The following is a 14,969-nucleotide window of genomic DNA, read 5'->3' as shown; positions in this document are numbered from 1 at the left end:
GCAGCGGTGCCGAGCGGAAATGGCCACGCCGCCAGCCCTTTTGCCGTCAACGATCTTGCCGCCGCCAAAGCCGTTGGATACATCGGGCAACACCTGGCTTGCATGGAAAACTTGGAAGAGTGAGTTTACGCTATTTTCCACTGCTACCCAGTTGACAAAACAAGCGAAAGAAGTGCAAGCAGCCACGTTGCTAGTGATTATTGGCGAAGAGGCAAGGAAGGTATACAGCGCCTTCACGTTTGAGGCTGAAGAGGACAAAAATAACGTAGACGTCCTAATTGCCAAGTTTGAAAAGTTCTACAAACCGGAGACAAACTTGACCTATCATGAATTTCTATTTGGGTCCAGAAACCAAAGGGAAGGCGAACCTTTCAATGAGTGGCTGACGGAGCTACGAATGTTAGCCACAAACTGTGAATTTGGTGTAATGGAAGACCGGATGCTGCGTAGTCGTATTATTCTGGGTATTCGAGACAAGAACCTGCAGCAGAAATTGATTGCGGAAAACCCTTCGTACAAAAAGACTGTCGAGATTTGTCGCACGCAAGAGCAAGGGAAACAGCAGTTTCTTGAAATCTGTGAAGCCGCGGAGACAGCACAGGACACGGCAGTTAATGCAGTGGCAAAGAAAGGGGATGCATGCGGCAGCTGCGGCTATCGCGCACACCGTGGCGAAAGATGCCCCGCCACCGGTAGAAGATGCAATAAGTGCGGAGGGCTTAACCACTTCGCCTGAGCATGCAAATCGGCACCGCCTTCCCGATCCTTTCCCCACAAGAAGAAAGAACTACGGGAATTATGCGCAGACGCCGACGACGATTTTTTTTTGCAAACGTTAACGGTGAGCACGCTCAACACAGACCACTGGACCGCGACAGTGGACATTGAAGGACAACCCATGCCTTGCAAATTAGACACGGGGGCGAATTGTTGTGTCATTTCAAGGAGGGACGTCGCAAAGCTACCGGATCTACCAGAGCAGGCTTGCCGAGTCGCGCTAACAGCATTTATCGGCCACAAGGCAACCGCCCAAGCAAAAGTGCGCCTGCGGCTTTCAGCCAATGAGAGGGTGGTCCTCGAAACATTTTACATCATAGAGCAAAGTGTACCAGTGACTTTGAGCGGTTCAGCAGCCGAACGCCTTGAATTTATCCGCCGGGTACAGCACATTGATGTCGATCAACTTTACCCGCCGGCACAACCCTTTGCAGATGTCTTCACAGGACTGGGGGAGCTCAAGGACTACGAGTACGAGATAAAACTCAAGCCCGGCGCCGTGGGTGTCGTCGTACCGGCTCGGAGAATCCCCGTGGCCCTGGAGGACAAGACTAGGGCGGAACTTCAGCGTATGGAGGATCAAGGCGTCATAAGAAAGGTAACTGAGCCTACAGAATGGTCCAGCCACATGGTTACCGTTGTTAAAGGAGACAAAGTTCGAATTTGCCTAGACCCAACATCGCTCAATCAAGCCATTCTCCGGGAAAACTATCCCATGCCAACGTTGGATGATGTCGCTCCTAGGCTTGCCGGTGCAAAATTCTTTTTCCACGCTTGATGCGGCATCAGGGTTTTTGGCAAATTCGGCTTAGCGAATCGAGCTCCAAACATTGCACCATGAGCACTCCCTATGGTCGCTACCGGTTCCTTCGGATGCCGTTTGGAATAGCTTCGGCCCCCGAAATTTTCCAAGCAGCAATGCACCGCGTTTTGGAAGGCTTGTCCTGTGTGGCGGTTGTGATGGATGACATATTAGTATGGGGCAGAACTAAAGACGAGCACGACCGCAGCCTAAAACTTGTGTTGTCCCGTTGTCAACAGCACAACCTTCGACTTAACCCCAAGAAGAGTGCGTTTCTGCAGCCAGAGGTCCGGTATCTAGGACACATCCTCACTACAGAAGGCCTACGCCTTGATTCGGAGAGGGTACAAGACATACTGGGAATGCCTGAACCGACGAACAAGAAAGAACTGCAAGTATTTCTTGGCACGATGAATTACGTGCAGCGATTCATTCCCAACATGTCAGAGGTAACCGCTCCGCTTCGAACACTGTTACGTAAAGATATTGCATGGGTTTGGACAGAGGCGCAACAAAAGAGTTTTGAGACCTTGCGTCAATCTTTGACGAAAGCACCCGTTTCGGTTTTCTTCAACCCCAAAAAGCCTTTCATTCTCTCGGTCGACGCAAGCCAATTAGGAGTCGGCGCAGTTCTAATGCAAGACGGACGCCCCATTGCTTTTTCGTCCCGGTCGCTCACTGAGGCGCAACAAAACTATGCACAAATCGAATCGAGAAGGCGATAGTGCATGGTTGCACGAAGTTTCATGACTATGTTTTTGGTCAAGCAGAAGTGATTGTAGAGACCGACCACAGGCCTTTAGTACCGATACTTAGCAAGCCACTGCATCAGTGTCCCCTCCGCTTGCAACGCATGAGGCTGACCCTGCAGCGCTATCCGATCAAACTGGTGTATAAGCCAGGCAAAGAACTTTTTCTTGCGGATGCTTTGTCGCGTTTCCCGAGTAAAGTGAGCATGTGCGAGGAAGCTGCGCAGTTCCAAGTAAATGTGCTGGAATTTGTTTCAGCCTCGGAACCCCGTCTAAAAAGTATTCTCGCAGCAACGAACAACGATGCCGTTCTCTCCAAGCTGCGGGAATATGCGCTGACCAGTTGGCCTGACAACAAGCACGAGGTTCCAGAAGCCATCCGCCCCTACTGGTCTTATCAGGAGGAAATACACACACAAGACGGGCTTCTATTCCGCAGCAACAAGGTGATCATACCAAGTTCGATGAAAGCAGAAATATTGGCTCTTTTGCACGTCGCACATCCCGGAGCCGATAAAATGAAAGCGCGGGCACGAAGCGTCATGTTCTGGCCCTGCCTGGCAAGCGACATAGAGCAATTTTGCCGAAATTGCAAAATGTGCCAAAAGCATCAGCCACGAAACGCAAAGATGCCGCTTTTGAGCCATGAGGTTCCAAACCTGCCCTGGGAAGCGGTAGGAATGGACTTATTCTTTTACGGGGGCCGACAGTTTGCCATTATTGTCGATTTCTATTCCTTCTTTTTTGAGATTAAGGAAGTTCGCCATACCACTGCTAATCAGCTGAAGTCCTGGTGCACAGAACTTTTTTCGGTTCATGGATTACCGCTTAAACTGTGCAGCGATAACGGGCCGCCATTTAACAGCACAGAATTCAAAGACTTTTTATATAGGCTCGGCATTACCCACGTAACGTCAAGCCCATATCATCCACGCTCAAATGGTATGACGGAGAGGGCCGTGCAAGAAGCCAAAAAACTATTAAAAAAGTGCTCTCTCAAAACGCCGGATTTCCACATGGCTCTGCTTGAATGGCGTAATACACCGCGAGATTCTATTTTGAAATCCCCTGTGCAGAGACTGATGGGAAGGCAGACGAGGACCCTGCTTGCCGTACCCGCAAGCCACCTGGTGCCGGAGACTGTGCCCAACCGAGCCGTCCATAACCGTCTCCAGGAAATTCGCCAACGCCAGAGGATCTACTACAATCGCCGCTCCAGGAACCTGCCAGCCCTGTCACCTGGCCAGAGGGTGACTACATACGATACCCACGAAAGGACCTGGACACCTGCGGTCTTTCTCAGGCCAGCTGAGACGCCGCGCTCCGTGGTGGTGAAGACTGAGGAGGGCCAGGAAATTAGACGTACTCGCGAGCATCTGCGAGACTCACCTACACATACCGAAGAGAGTCCTCGTGACGGGTCCGAACGACTAGACGACGCCTAGCCCGCTCAAGAGCTACGTAGAAGCACAAGGACACGCCGGGAGCCCTGCCGCTACCCACAACCAGAAGGAGCTGTGTAATTAACTTCTTCCCCAAGAAAAGGGAGATGTAGCATGGCTGAGTAACTCTGACGTAACCAGCCATTTCGTTAAAATCACGTGACCTGCTACGTCACCATTCTTTCCTATATCTACTTCGTTTCAACCGCAATAAACGTTGTTCATCACCCGACTGCTGGCCCGCTTACATGACGTGCTATTGATGTTGCACCGGTGACACACACGTTATGTGGCTTCATCATTTTTTACTCATTGTTAATCATTGTTTACTCTTTTATTCGTTTTGTCTTGCGCAAGTGCGCACGCGTGTATTCTCGTTTTTTCTTGTCCTATCACGCGCACTGTTTCCCCACGTGCTTTTAACAACCGCTTGCCAGCCATTAACAGCGCTATGATACGGTACTGCGCATTTTATATGGCGGTACCGTCGCATGTTCGCATCACTCCGACGAAGGCCGGTCCCGCGGCCGAAACGTCAGTCCTTTACAGAACAATTTTTCCTACGTGCTTGGTTTTTTTGAACTATATATATATATATTAATGAGTTTCTTGTCTACTTTGTCGACAAGGTCCTATACAAACAGATGCAAGGAGAGGCCTTTTCCAATTGCGTTTAACCTTACTAAAGGATGATTTCCAGCTTCTCAAAAACTAAGCGTTTCCCGTCTTCCTATATGCCTAAGGCATTTGAAACTTAGATCGAGCGCCTAACAGTTTTCTTCGAGAACCAAATTTTCCTGTTTCATTGCCAGCAAATAATCACGCTTTTGCACCGTTTTGAATCAACGATTTTGCGCAGATAGAACGTCAAGGTAGGATATCTGTTGTCTTATAGTCCAATAGTTGTCAGGCTAGGGCATAGTTTTTAGATGCGAAGCATTTCTTAGCGAACATTTGGCACTTTGAGCGTTTCTATCTACGTATCTATCTAGCTATCTATCTATCTATCTAGCCGCCTACGTATGGATGCTCTCGTGATCGCCTCCTTATCTTGGCGTAGACCAAAATTGGCATAGGAGGGCAAGAGGACTTGACGAATATGACTGTCGGGTCATGACATGAATAACATGAAAATCCTGCCGCGTACGTCGTTAAACCCTTTCCACCTGACACGTGTGGCACATACCCGTTTACCACGGGCAGCGGTGTGCGGATTATGCGCCACAGGTGACTGAGAGTTTATATCTACTCAGGAACGACGAGAACAGACATTGGCAATTTAAATGGAAGAGCGTTGAGAAAAACCGACATCGGCAGCGTTGACCCGACGAATGGAAAGAATAAAGATTAGGATCCCAGCAGGAATCGAACCCAAGCATTCTGCGTGGCAATCCGCTATTCTACCATAGAGCCACGCCAGTTCTGTAACATTGTTTGTAAAAACAGCCTATGCAGGCGTAATGGCGGTGCAACGTCAATTGTGGTTGTGGTGCTGTCCAGCTAATTTTACAGGAAAAGCCCCACCACTGTGGTCTAGTGGTCATGGCGCTTGACTTCTGACCCGAAGGTCGCGGGACCGAAGCCTGGCCGCGGCGGCTGCATTTTCGATTGAGGCAAAAATGTTTGAGGCCCGTGTACTTAGATTTTGGTCACGTTAAAGAACCCCAGGTGGTCGAAATTTCCGGAGCCCTCCACTACAGCGTCCCTCATATTTATATCGTGGTTTTCGGACGTGAGATAATATTATAATTTTACAAGAAACAATAAACACTACATATGTATTCCTACAATGCAGGCGTCCTATCAGATTAACGTCTGTGGTGCCAGTGTTGACTCCGCTTTAACAGCAGTCTAATAAATATTACATTTGTATTCCTATGATTCAGCAAGCTATATTGAAGCACTGCTCGACCCCGGAGGAACACGTTAGCGACTACATTGCACCATAAAGGGCACTTAGTTTCGATTATACTGACGTATGGCCTCTACCGTGAGGGCTGACGTTATGTCGCATCATTAGTTACCCTTTACACACCAGTGTTGTCGACGTGCCTGCTAAGACCAGGATGTGCACACAGCTACTGTACTTACAAAAACAACCTCGATCTCCCTCGTAACGCTTGGCTCAAAGCCGTAAAGTACAGCATAGAAGTACTCGCTGACTGCTTCGCATGAAACCGATTCCCACAACGCGTGGGATCTGCCGAATTTTTTTCTACGGCATCGGAAGGTGTTTCGACCCAAGCAAGGCTTCTCGAACGTGCTGTCCATGTAATACCACTTTGGCATGAAAAAGTTACGCTGACTTTATTTCAATGGCCGGTGTCCGTTGCCCAATGTGCGCATCGATCATTGCGTGAAGGAGCATCCTTGCAATTATTGTACCGAATTCAAGCATTTTTTCTGTCTTCCTCTTTTTGTTCCATAAGTCAACACCACTCCATTATGATTATTTGGCAAATAAGCAGTAAAATTGGAGAATTTACGCAAGAAAAACTGGTGTACAATTTTCACATTTTCATTTTCATGCTCAAGCTGGTTTCTGCAATGATGGCGGAACATTCAAATAAACTTCCCCAAAAAATCAGTCTTACCACCAGCTCTGCTTCAGATTACAATAGTCGCATGTTTAATTGCACTTCGGAGCGTCTCAAAAAGTTACCTATAGTGCCATTATATATATATATATATATATATATATATATATATATATATATATATATATATATATTATATTAAATATATATATATATTATATATGTATACGTCGACGAAGGCAGCAGTGAACACGTCCCAGATGAAACTCTTTATTTGGCCGAACTTGTGGCCGAGAAGCTGAAAGTCAAACTACAGCAGTACACTGATAGCGGCGGACAGAGCGTCGACCGTCAATCAACTGACAAGCGGTCAAGCGCGTCGGCTTTTATACAGGCGCTATCGAACTTTCCAGCAATATCGCTGGTGGCGGCGTTATCTGTAGACAAAGCTGGAACATTCGCGTGCGGGGCGCAACCTTAACAAAACGATCTACTACAATCGCGAAGTTTCTCGAACACTGCTTCGCGGACAGCGTCGAGCGTTGATAACCGTCCCTGCCGGTCAAACCCGAATACATCAAACTAAGACAAGAAGTGGGCGTGGCATTGCCTCCCTCTGAAAAAGCATCGTCCCGATGCTTGTGAAAGAACTTTGAAGAGAAAAAAAACAAGTGCATACACAAATAAATTACAATAACAAAGGAAAAAAAATATAGTCCCCACGTTCGCTAACACGCAAAAAACGGCTTAAGGCGCACACATGGACGACTTCAGGTCGTGCGCGGCGTCGCTGGGAGTTCGTAATGCCGTCCGGGATGACCTCGTAGTCAAGAGCGCCGAGGCGCCGAAGAACCTTGTATGGACCGAAGTATCGCCGAAGGAGTTTTTCGCTAAGCCCACGTCCGCGTATCGGCGTCCAGACCCAAACACGGTCACCGGGCTGGTATTCCACGAAGCGTCGTCGAAGATTGTAGCGACGGCTGTCGGTGTGCTGCTGGGTCTTGATGCTCAGGCGGGCGAGCTGTCGAGCTTCTTCGGCACGTTGTAAGTAAGCGGTGGCATCGAGATTTTCTTCGTCGGTGACGTTGGTTAGCATGGCGTCGAGCGTCGTCGCCGGGCTCCTTCCGTAGACCAACTTGTACGTCGTCATCTGCGTCGTTTCTTGGACGGCCGTGTTGTATGCGAAGGTCACATACGCAAGGATGGCATCCCACGTCTTGTGTTCGACGTCGACATACATGACCAACATGTCGGCGATGGTCTCGTTTAGCCGCTCGGTGAGGCCATTTGTCTGTGGGTGCTACGCTGTGGTCCGGCGGTGGCTTGTTTGGCTGTATCTCAGTATTGCCTGAGTTAGGTCAGCAGTAAACGCCGTACCTCTGTCGGTGATGAGGACCTCTGGGGCGCCATGACGCAGGACGATGTTCTCAACGAAGAACTTCGCTACCTCGGTGGCACTGCCTCTGGGCAGGGCCCTTGTCTCGGCGTAGTGGGTGAGGTAGTCGGTAGCTACGACGATCCATTTGTTACCGGTATTGGACGTCGGGAACGGCCCCAGTAAATCCATTCCGATTTGATGTAACGGCCCTCGAGGTGGCTCGATAGGCTGCAGAAGTCCGGCTGGCCTGGTGGGCGGTGTCTTGCGTCGCTGACAGTCCCGGCAGGCCTTTACGTAAAGGGTGACGTCGGCGGAATGGTGCGGCCAGTAGTACTCCTGTATTCTTGGTAGCGTGCGAGAAACACCCAGGTGTCGAGACGTCGGGTCGTCGTGCAGAGTCTGGAGGACCTCTGGCCGCAATGTCGAGGGTACCACGAGAAGGCAATCGGCTCGAAGCGGTGAGAAGTTCTTCTTTAGGAGAACACCGTTGCGCAAGAAAAACGACGTCAGTCCCCGCGTGAATACCTTCGGAACAACGGTGCTCCTGCCCTCGAGGTATTCCACAAGGCCCCTGAGTTCTGGATCCGCTCGCTGTCGTTCAGCGAAGTGGTCGGCACTTATGGTTCCCAAGAAGAAGTCGTCCTCCTTGTCGTCCTGCGGCGGTGGGTCGACAGGGGCACGAGACAGGCAGTCAGCGTCCGAATGTTTTCTTCCGGACTTGTAAGCGACGGTAATGTCGAATTCTTGAAGTCGTAGGCTCCACCGTGCGAGGGGACCTGAAGGGTCCTTCAAGTTAGCTAGCCAACACATTGCGTGGTGGTCGCTCACAACTTTGAAGGGCCTACCGTAGAGCTAGGGGCGAAACTTGGATGCAGCCCAGATGATGCATTCCTTTTCTGTTGTGGAAAAGTTCGTTTCTGCCTTTCATAGCGACCGGCTAGCATAACTGATGACACTTTCCTGCCCGTCAGTCTTCTGCACAAGGACGGCGCCGAGTCCTACGCTGCTTGCGTCGGTGTGGATTTCCGTGTCGGCGTATTCATCGAAATGCGCTAGTATCGGAGGCATCTGAAGGCGTCGTTTCAGTTCTTCAAATGCTTCGATTTTCGCCGTTTCCCACTTGAATGGCGCGTCGGTCTTCGTGAGGTGAGTTAGCGGTTCGGCGATTCGTGAAAGTTCCCTGACGAAGCGCCTGTAGTAGGCGCACAAGCCGAGAAAACGGCGCACGGCTTTCGTGTCGGTGGGTGGCGGGAAGGCAGCGATGGCAGCTGTTTTCCGCGCGTGTGGGCGAACACCACCCTTGCTGATCACGTGACCCAAAAACAGTAGCTCCTCGTATGCAAAGCGGCACTTTTCAGGCTTCAAGGTGAGGCCAGAGGTCTTGATTGCTTGTAGTACAGCGTCAAGGCGCCGGAGATGTTCGTCGAAGCTTGAGGCAAACACAATGACGTCGTCCAAGTACACAAGGCAAATCTGCCGCTTCAATCAAGCCAGCACGGTGTCCATAACGCGCTGGAACGTCGCAGGCGCCGAGCAAAGACGAAGGGGCATAACCTTGAACTCGAAGAGGCCGTCTGTTGTTATAAAAGCAGTCTTCTCTCGGTCTCTCTCGTCGACTTCGATTTGCCAATAGCCGGTCTTGAGGTCCATCGACGAAAAGTACCTCGCGTTGTAGAGTCGATCCAGGGTGTCGTCTATCCGTGGGAGAGGGTAGACGTCCTTCTTCGTGATTTTGTTCAGGCGGCGATAATCAACGCAGAAGCGTAGGGTTCCGTCCTTCTTCTTCACTAACACCACGGGTGACGCCCATGGACACTTCACGGCTGGATGATGTCGTCGCGTAGCATTTCGTCGACTTGTTTCTTTATAGATTCGCGTTCTCGCGTCGAAACTCTGTACGGGCTCTGCCGGAGTGGCCTGGCATTTTCCTCTGTTATGATGCGATGTTTTGCGACTGGGGTCTGGCGGATTCTTGACGATGACGAAAAGCAGTCGCTGTATTTCAAGAGCAGAGTTTTGAGCTGTTCTTGTTTATGCTTCGAAAGGCTAGGATTGACGTCGAAAGCTGGTTAAGGAGTTGGTTCGTCGGTGTGGGCTCGGAAGAATCGGCGATGGCGAATGCATTGGTGGCTGCCACAATTTCTTCGATGTAGGCGACTGTCGTGCCTTTGTTTACGTGCTTATACTCGTTGCTAAAATTTGCGAGCATCACTGTTGCTTTGCCTTCCCGCAACTCTGCTATTCCTCTTGCGACGCAAATCTCGCGGTTATTCAACTGGTGCTGGTCGCCTTCAACGACGCCTTCCAGGTCTGCTACTTTCTGAGTGCTGACGGAAATGATGATGCTGGAGCGAGGGGGAATGGTGACCTGGTCTTCCAGCACATTCAAGGCATGCTTCCCTGGCGGCGTGTACCGCGGTAATGCTTTTTCTGTAGATAGTGTTATCGACTTGGATCTGAGGTCGATGACTGCACCATGAAGGCCTAAGAAGTCCATACCAAGGATGACATCTCGGGAGCAAAGCTGAAGGACTACGAAGCTTGCGGGATAAATCCGGTTGTTGACGGAGACCCTCGCTGTGCAGATTCCTGCTGGCATTACTAGGTGACCTCCAGCTGTCCGGATTTTGGGGCCTTCCCAGGCGGTCTTGACTTTTTGCAGCTTCGTCGCGAACGGTCCACTGATGACAGAATAGTCGGCTCCAGTATCGACGAGAGCGGTGACGTTGCGGCCGTCGACGAGAACGTCGAGGTCACTCGTTCGTCGCCTTGCGTTGCGGTAGGGTCGCGGCGTCGGATCACGGCTGCGTCGATTTGTTGCGTTGCTTCCATGCTGCGTCGTCAGGTCTTCTTCGGTCCGCGATGTTTCGTCGGCAGGGTTTCGCCTGCTTCGCGTCGTGTTCTGCAGGTCTTGTCGCGTTGTCGTCGTCGGCGGCGGCCGCGGAGGATCTTCGGTAGTTCGCCGTACAGCAAACGCACCTCCATCGGTTGCTGCCCTTAGTTTTCCGGATACGGGCTAGGCGACCGGCCCCGGTTTGGGCTAGTGTACGGCCCGCGGTGGGGCGACATATAGCGGCCGGGCGACGGCGAGCGGGAATGTCGTCGTTTATGCCACTGTGCTCCGGTGAGGTAGTCGTCGATGTCGCGAGGCCGTTCGCCTGGCTGCGGTCGCGGCGCATTCACGGCGAATCCGCGTAGTCCCATCTGTCGGTACTGGCAGCGGCGGTACGCGTGGCCAGCCTCCCCGCAGTGGTAGCACAGCGGGCGGTTGTCAGGGGCACGCCAAACGTCGGTCTTTCGGGGAGCGCATCGTTGTCCTGTCGGCGGGCGGTATGGCGTCGCTGGTGGTGGCGGCGGTGCCTGGCGGCAGAACTGCTGCGGCGGCGCGGCGTCTTGACGCGGGCGAGGAGGGGGGCCGTTGCGTCGGGCTGCAGCAGCATAGCTCATGGCTTGCGGCTGAGCTTGCGGTGCTTCGGGAATTCCAAGCGATTGCCGGACTTCCTCACGAACAGTGTCTGTGATCGAGTCCACTCGAGGCTGCGATTCCGGAAACATCTTACGCAGCTCTTCACGCACGACCGCTCGAATGGTCTCGCGCAGGTCGTCGGTGCTGAGGGCTTGAACTTCGGTGTAGTCGGTTATTAGTGAGCGGCGCTTGTACTGTCTTGTCCGCATCTCAAGCGCCTTTTCTATTGTTGTGGTCTCTGTAAGGAATTCGTTGACACTTCTGGGCGGGTTGCGAACAAGGCCCGCAAACAGCTCTTGCTTGATTCCTCGCATTAGGAATCAGAGCTTCTTCTCCTCAGACATGGCAGGGTCGGCGTGACGGAACAATCGGGTCATTTCTTCTGTGTGTATTTCGACGTTCTCGTTTGGGAGCAGTATACGGCTTTCCAGCATGGTCTCGGCCCTTTCCTTACGCACGACACTTGAGAAGGTTCCAAGAAATGGGGTGCGAAATAGGTCCCATGTCGTCAAGGTGGCCTCTCTGTTTTCGAACCAGGTCCTGGCACTATCTTCAAGGGCGAAGTAAACGTGGCGAAGTTTCTCGTCACAGTCCCAGTTGTTGAAGTGAGCAACTCGGTCGTATTTTTCCAACCAGCTTTCCGGGTCTTCACATGGTGATCCTCGAAAAGTCGGCGGCTCCCTGGGCTGATTCATGACGACTCGTTGAGGTGACAGAGCAGCCGTCATGGTGCCTGTCGTCTTCGTCGTCGTGGTCTTGTTCTTGTCGGGTAGTGGTCCGAACTCGGGTTTTAGTCCTAGCTGCCTGCGGCTAGATCGACGATCCGGGATGTCTTCCGGGTCTTCTTCTTGCACGATGTCTTCGACGTCTTCTTCACGCTGTGGGCTTGGTTCCTGGCTCTTCGTAGGTGTCCGGAACATCAAGGAAGCAGCACCTCCACCAGATGTCACGGGGTCGTGACGTCGACGAAGGCAGCAGTGAACACGTCCGAGATGAAACTCTTTATTTGGCCGAACTTGTGGCCGAGAAACTGAAAGTCAAACTACAGCAGTACACTGATAGCGGCGGACAGAGCGTCGACCGTCGATCAACTGACAAGCGGTCAAGCGCGTCGGCTTTTTATACAGGCGCTATCGAAATTTCCAGCAATATCGCTGGTGGCGGCGTTATCTCTAGACAAAGCTGGAACATTCGCATGCGGGGCGCAATCTTAACAAACCGATCTACTACAATCGCGAAGTCTCTCGAACACGCGGACAGCTTCGAGCGTTGATAACCGTCCCTGGCGGTGAAACCCGAATACATCAAAACAAGACAAGAAGTGGGCGTGGCAATATATATATATATATATATATATATATATATTGTTACAGGTAGCTTGTTTAATAACTATTCACAATGCACAGCGCAGGGTGGACAAGATGGCGACAGTCCAGCAACAACCAGCAAGCGACGTCGTCTCCTCTTTCACACAGCCACGCTGTCTGGTATCATAACCCCCCGGCGGTAGAAGCACCGTCTCGGTGCTTAATCTACACAGACGTGGTCGAAGGAGGGTAATAAAGCTTGAGCCGAGACACGTGAACGATGTCGCTCGTAGCTGACGATGACGTCGTTGGATCGGCTGGGATGATCTCATACGTGACGTCAGTCACCTGGCGAACGACACGGTATGGTCCAGTGCACCGTGACAGCAGTTTCTCAGAAAGCCCCACACGCCGAGTGGGTGACCAGAGAAGCACAAGAGAACCCGGGGAAAAGTGCACGTCTCTATGACGACAATCATAGAGCTGTCTTTGGTGCTCCTGCGAAGCTTCTAGGCGGTTACGGGCGAGTTGGCGCGCGTGGTCGGCGCGGGCGATGGCTTCGGCGCCATATTCGGTGGCGGAGGGCAGCAAAGTGTCCAAGGGTAGCGCGGGTTCTCGTCCGTATAGGAGATAGAATGGCGAGTAGCCGGCAGTGTCGTGACGCGAAGAATTATAGGCGAACGTCACATATGGCAAATGAATGTCCCAGTCCTGGTGATCAGCCGCAACGTATTTCGCGAGCATGTCGGTTAAGGTCCTGTTGAGGCGCTCCGTGAGACCGTTCGTCTGTGGATGGTACGAAGTTGTAAACTTGTGCTTGGTATTGCAAGACCGCAGGATTTCTTCAACGACAGCTGAGAGGAAGGTGCGGCCACGGTCAGTGAGAAGTTGGCGTGGGGCTCCGTGCACTAAAATTATGTCGTACAACAGAAAGTCCGCAACGTCGGTAGCGCAACTCGTCGGAAGTGCTCGTGCGATAGCGTATCGCGTCGTGTAGTCTGTGGCGACAGCAATCCATTTATTTCCGGAGCTGGAGAGTGGGAAAGGGCCAAGCAGGTCGAGACCGACTCGAAAAAAAGGTTCAGCGGGAACCTCGATCGGCTGAAGGCGGCCAGCTGGAAGGGCAGACGGCTTCTTGCGGCGCTGGCGGGGCTCACAAGCGGCGACATAGCGTCGAACAGAACGGGCAAGTCCAGGCCAAAAAAACCGACGACGTACACGATCGTATGTGCGGGAAACGCCCAAGTGGCCCGCCAAGGGAGCGTCATGAAGTTGGTGAAGGACAGTCGAACGCAGATGTGCCGGTATGACGGGAAGTAAGTCGGAGCCGAGTGGATCGAGGTTGCGGCGGTATAGGATCCCGTCTTTGACGAGATACATTCGTAGAAGCGCGTCACGAGGTGCTGACTCAAGTTGGTCAATGATGGCTCGTAAGATGCATCCCGGCGTTGCTCTTCGCCAATTTTGAGCAGCTGCGACACAGAAAAAACGTCTGCGATGGTGTCAGTATCGGCTGCTTCCTCCACAGGGTAGCGGGATAAACAATCCGCATCCTGATGCAATCGCCCTGTTTTATACGTTACAGAGAACGTGTATTCTTGCAGGCGTAGCGCCCAGCGAGCAAGTCGTCCTGTGGGATCCTTGAGTGAGGCTAGCCAGCAGAGCGCGTGATGATCCGTGACGACACGGAATGGGCGCCCGTATAAGTATGGACGAAACTTTGCGACTGCCCACACAAGAGCGAGGCACTCGCGCTCTGTGATTGAATAGTTGCGCTCTGCGGAAGATAGCAGTCGGCTTGCATAGGCTATAACACGGTCGTATCCACGTTGGTGTTGCAGTAACATTGCTCCTATGCCGTGCCCACTGGCATCAGTGCGGACCTCGGTTGAAGCTGATGGGTCAAAGTGGGCCAAGACTGGCGGAGTGCTAAGCAGGGTCGTAAGTTGAGAAAAGGATGAGGCTTGATCAGGACCCCAGTAAAAAGGGGCGTCTTTCTTTAAGAGGTCGGTGAGGGGGCGTGAAATGGTCGCAAAGTCCTTAACAAAGCGTCGGAAATAGGAGCACAGCCCCACAAAACTTCGAACATCCTTTGGGGACCTCGGAACAGGAAAGTTTGTAACGGCGCGAATTTTCTCAGGATCTGGGCGCACGCCTGTGGCATCGACGAGGTGGCCAAGCACGGTGATTTGACGACGAGCAAAGTGGCATTTGGAGGAGTTCAATTGAAGTCCAGCTCTACGGAAAACGTCAAGAATTGCCTCTAAACGATCGAGATGCGAGTCGAATGTGGGTGAAAAAACAATAACGTCGTCGAGATAACACAAGCAGGTGGACCATTTGAACCCTTGGAGCAATGAGTCCATCATTCTTTCGAAGGTGGCCGGCGCATTACAGAGACCGAAGGGCATCACCTTGAACTGATAAAGACCATCAGGAGTGACGAATGCGGTCTTCTCGCGGTCCATCTCATCGACGGCTATCTGCCAGTAGCCAGACCGAAGGTCGATA

The 14,969-nt window shown here is 52.0% G+C and overlaps 1 protein-coding gene across 1 annotated transcript; it reads left to right on the top strand.

The window, feature by feature from the left end:
- The first annotated feature begins 794 nt into the window (after positions 1–794).
- LOC119379086 (uncharacterized) lies at positions 795–4,002 on the top strand. Its single transcript, XM_049413529.1, has 2 exons — positions 795–1,375; positions 3,405–4,002. Exons 1-2 carry the CDS (start codon positions 899–901, stop codon positions 3,771–3,773), a joined length of 846 nt encoding a protein of 281 aa, XP_049269486.1. The 5' UTR covers positions 795–898; the 3' UTR covers positions 3,774–4,002.
- The last annotated feature ends 10,967 nt before the right edge of the window (positions 4,003–14,969 follow it).

The sequence above is a fragment of the Rhipicephalus sanguineus genome, chromosome 1 (genome assembly GCF_013339695.2).
Source record: "Rhipicephalus sanguineus isolate Rsan-2018 chromosome 1, BIME_Rsan_1.4, whole genome shotgun sequence".
Classification (NCBI taxonomy): Eukaryota; Metazoa; Arthropoda; class Arachnida; order Ixodida; family Ixodidae; genus Rhipicephalus; species Rhipicephalus sanguineus.
This window is presented reverse-complemented; position numbering and strand designations above follow the sequence as displayed.

Excerpts from the sequence above, each read along its gene's own strand:
- LOC119379086 (XM_049413529.1), top strand. The coding sequence starts at position 899 with ATGCCTTGCAAATTAGACACGGGGGCGAATTGTTGTGTCATTTCAAGG. Across the intron at positions 1,376-3,404 it reads ATCAAGGCGTCATAAGAAAG|AGACTGATGGGAAGGCAGAC; the intron begins GTAACTGAGCCT and ends TCCCCTGTGCAG.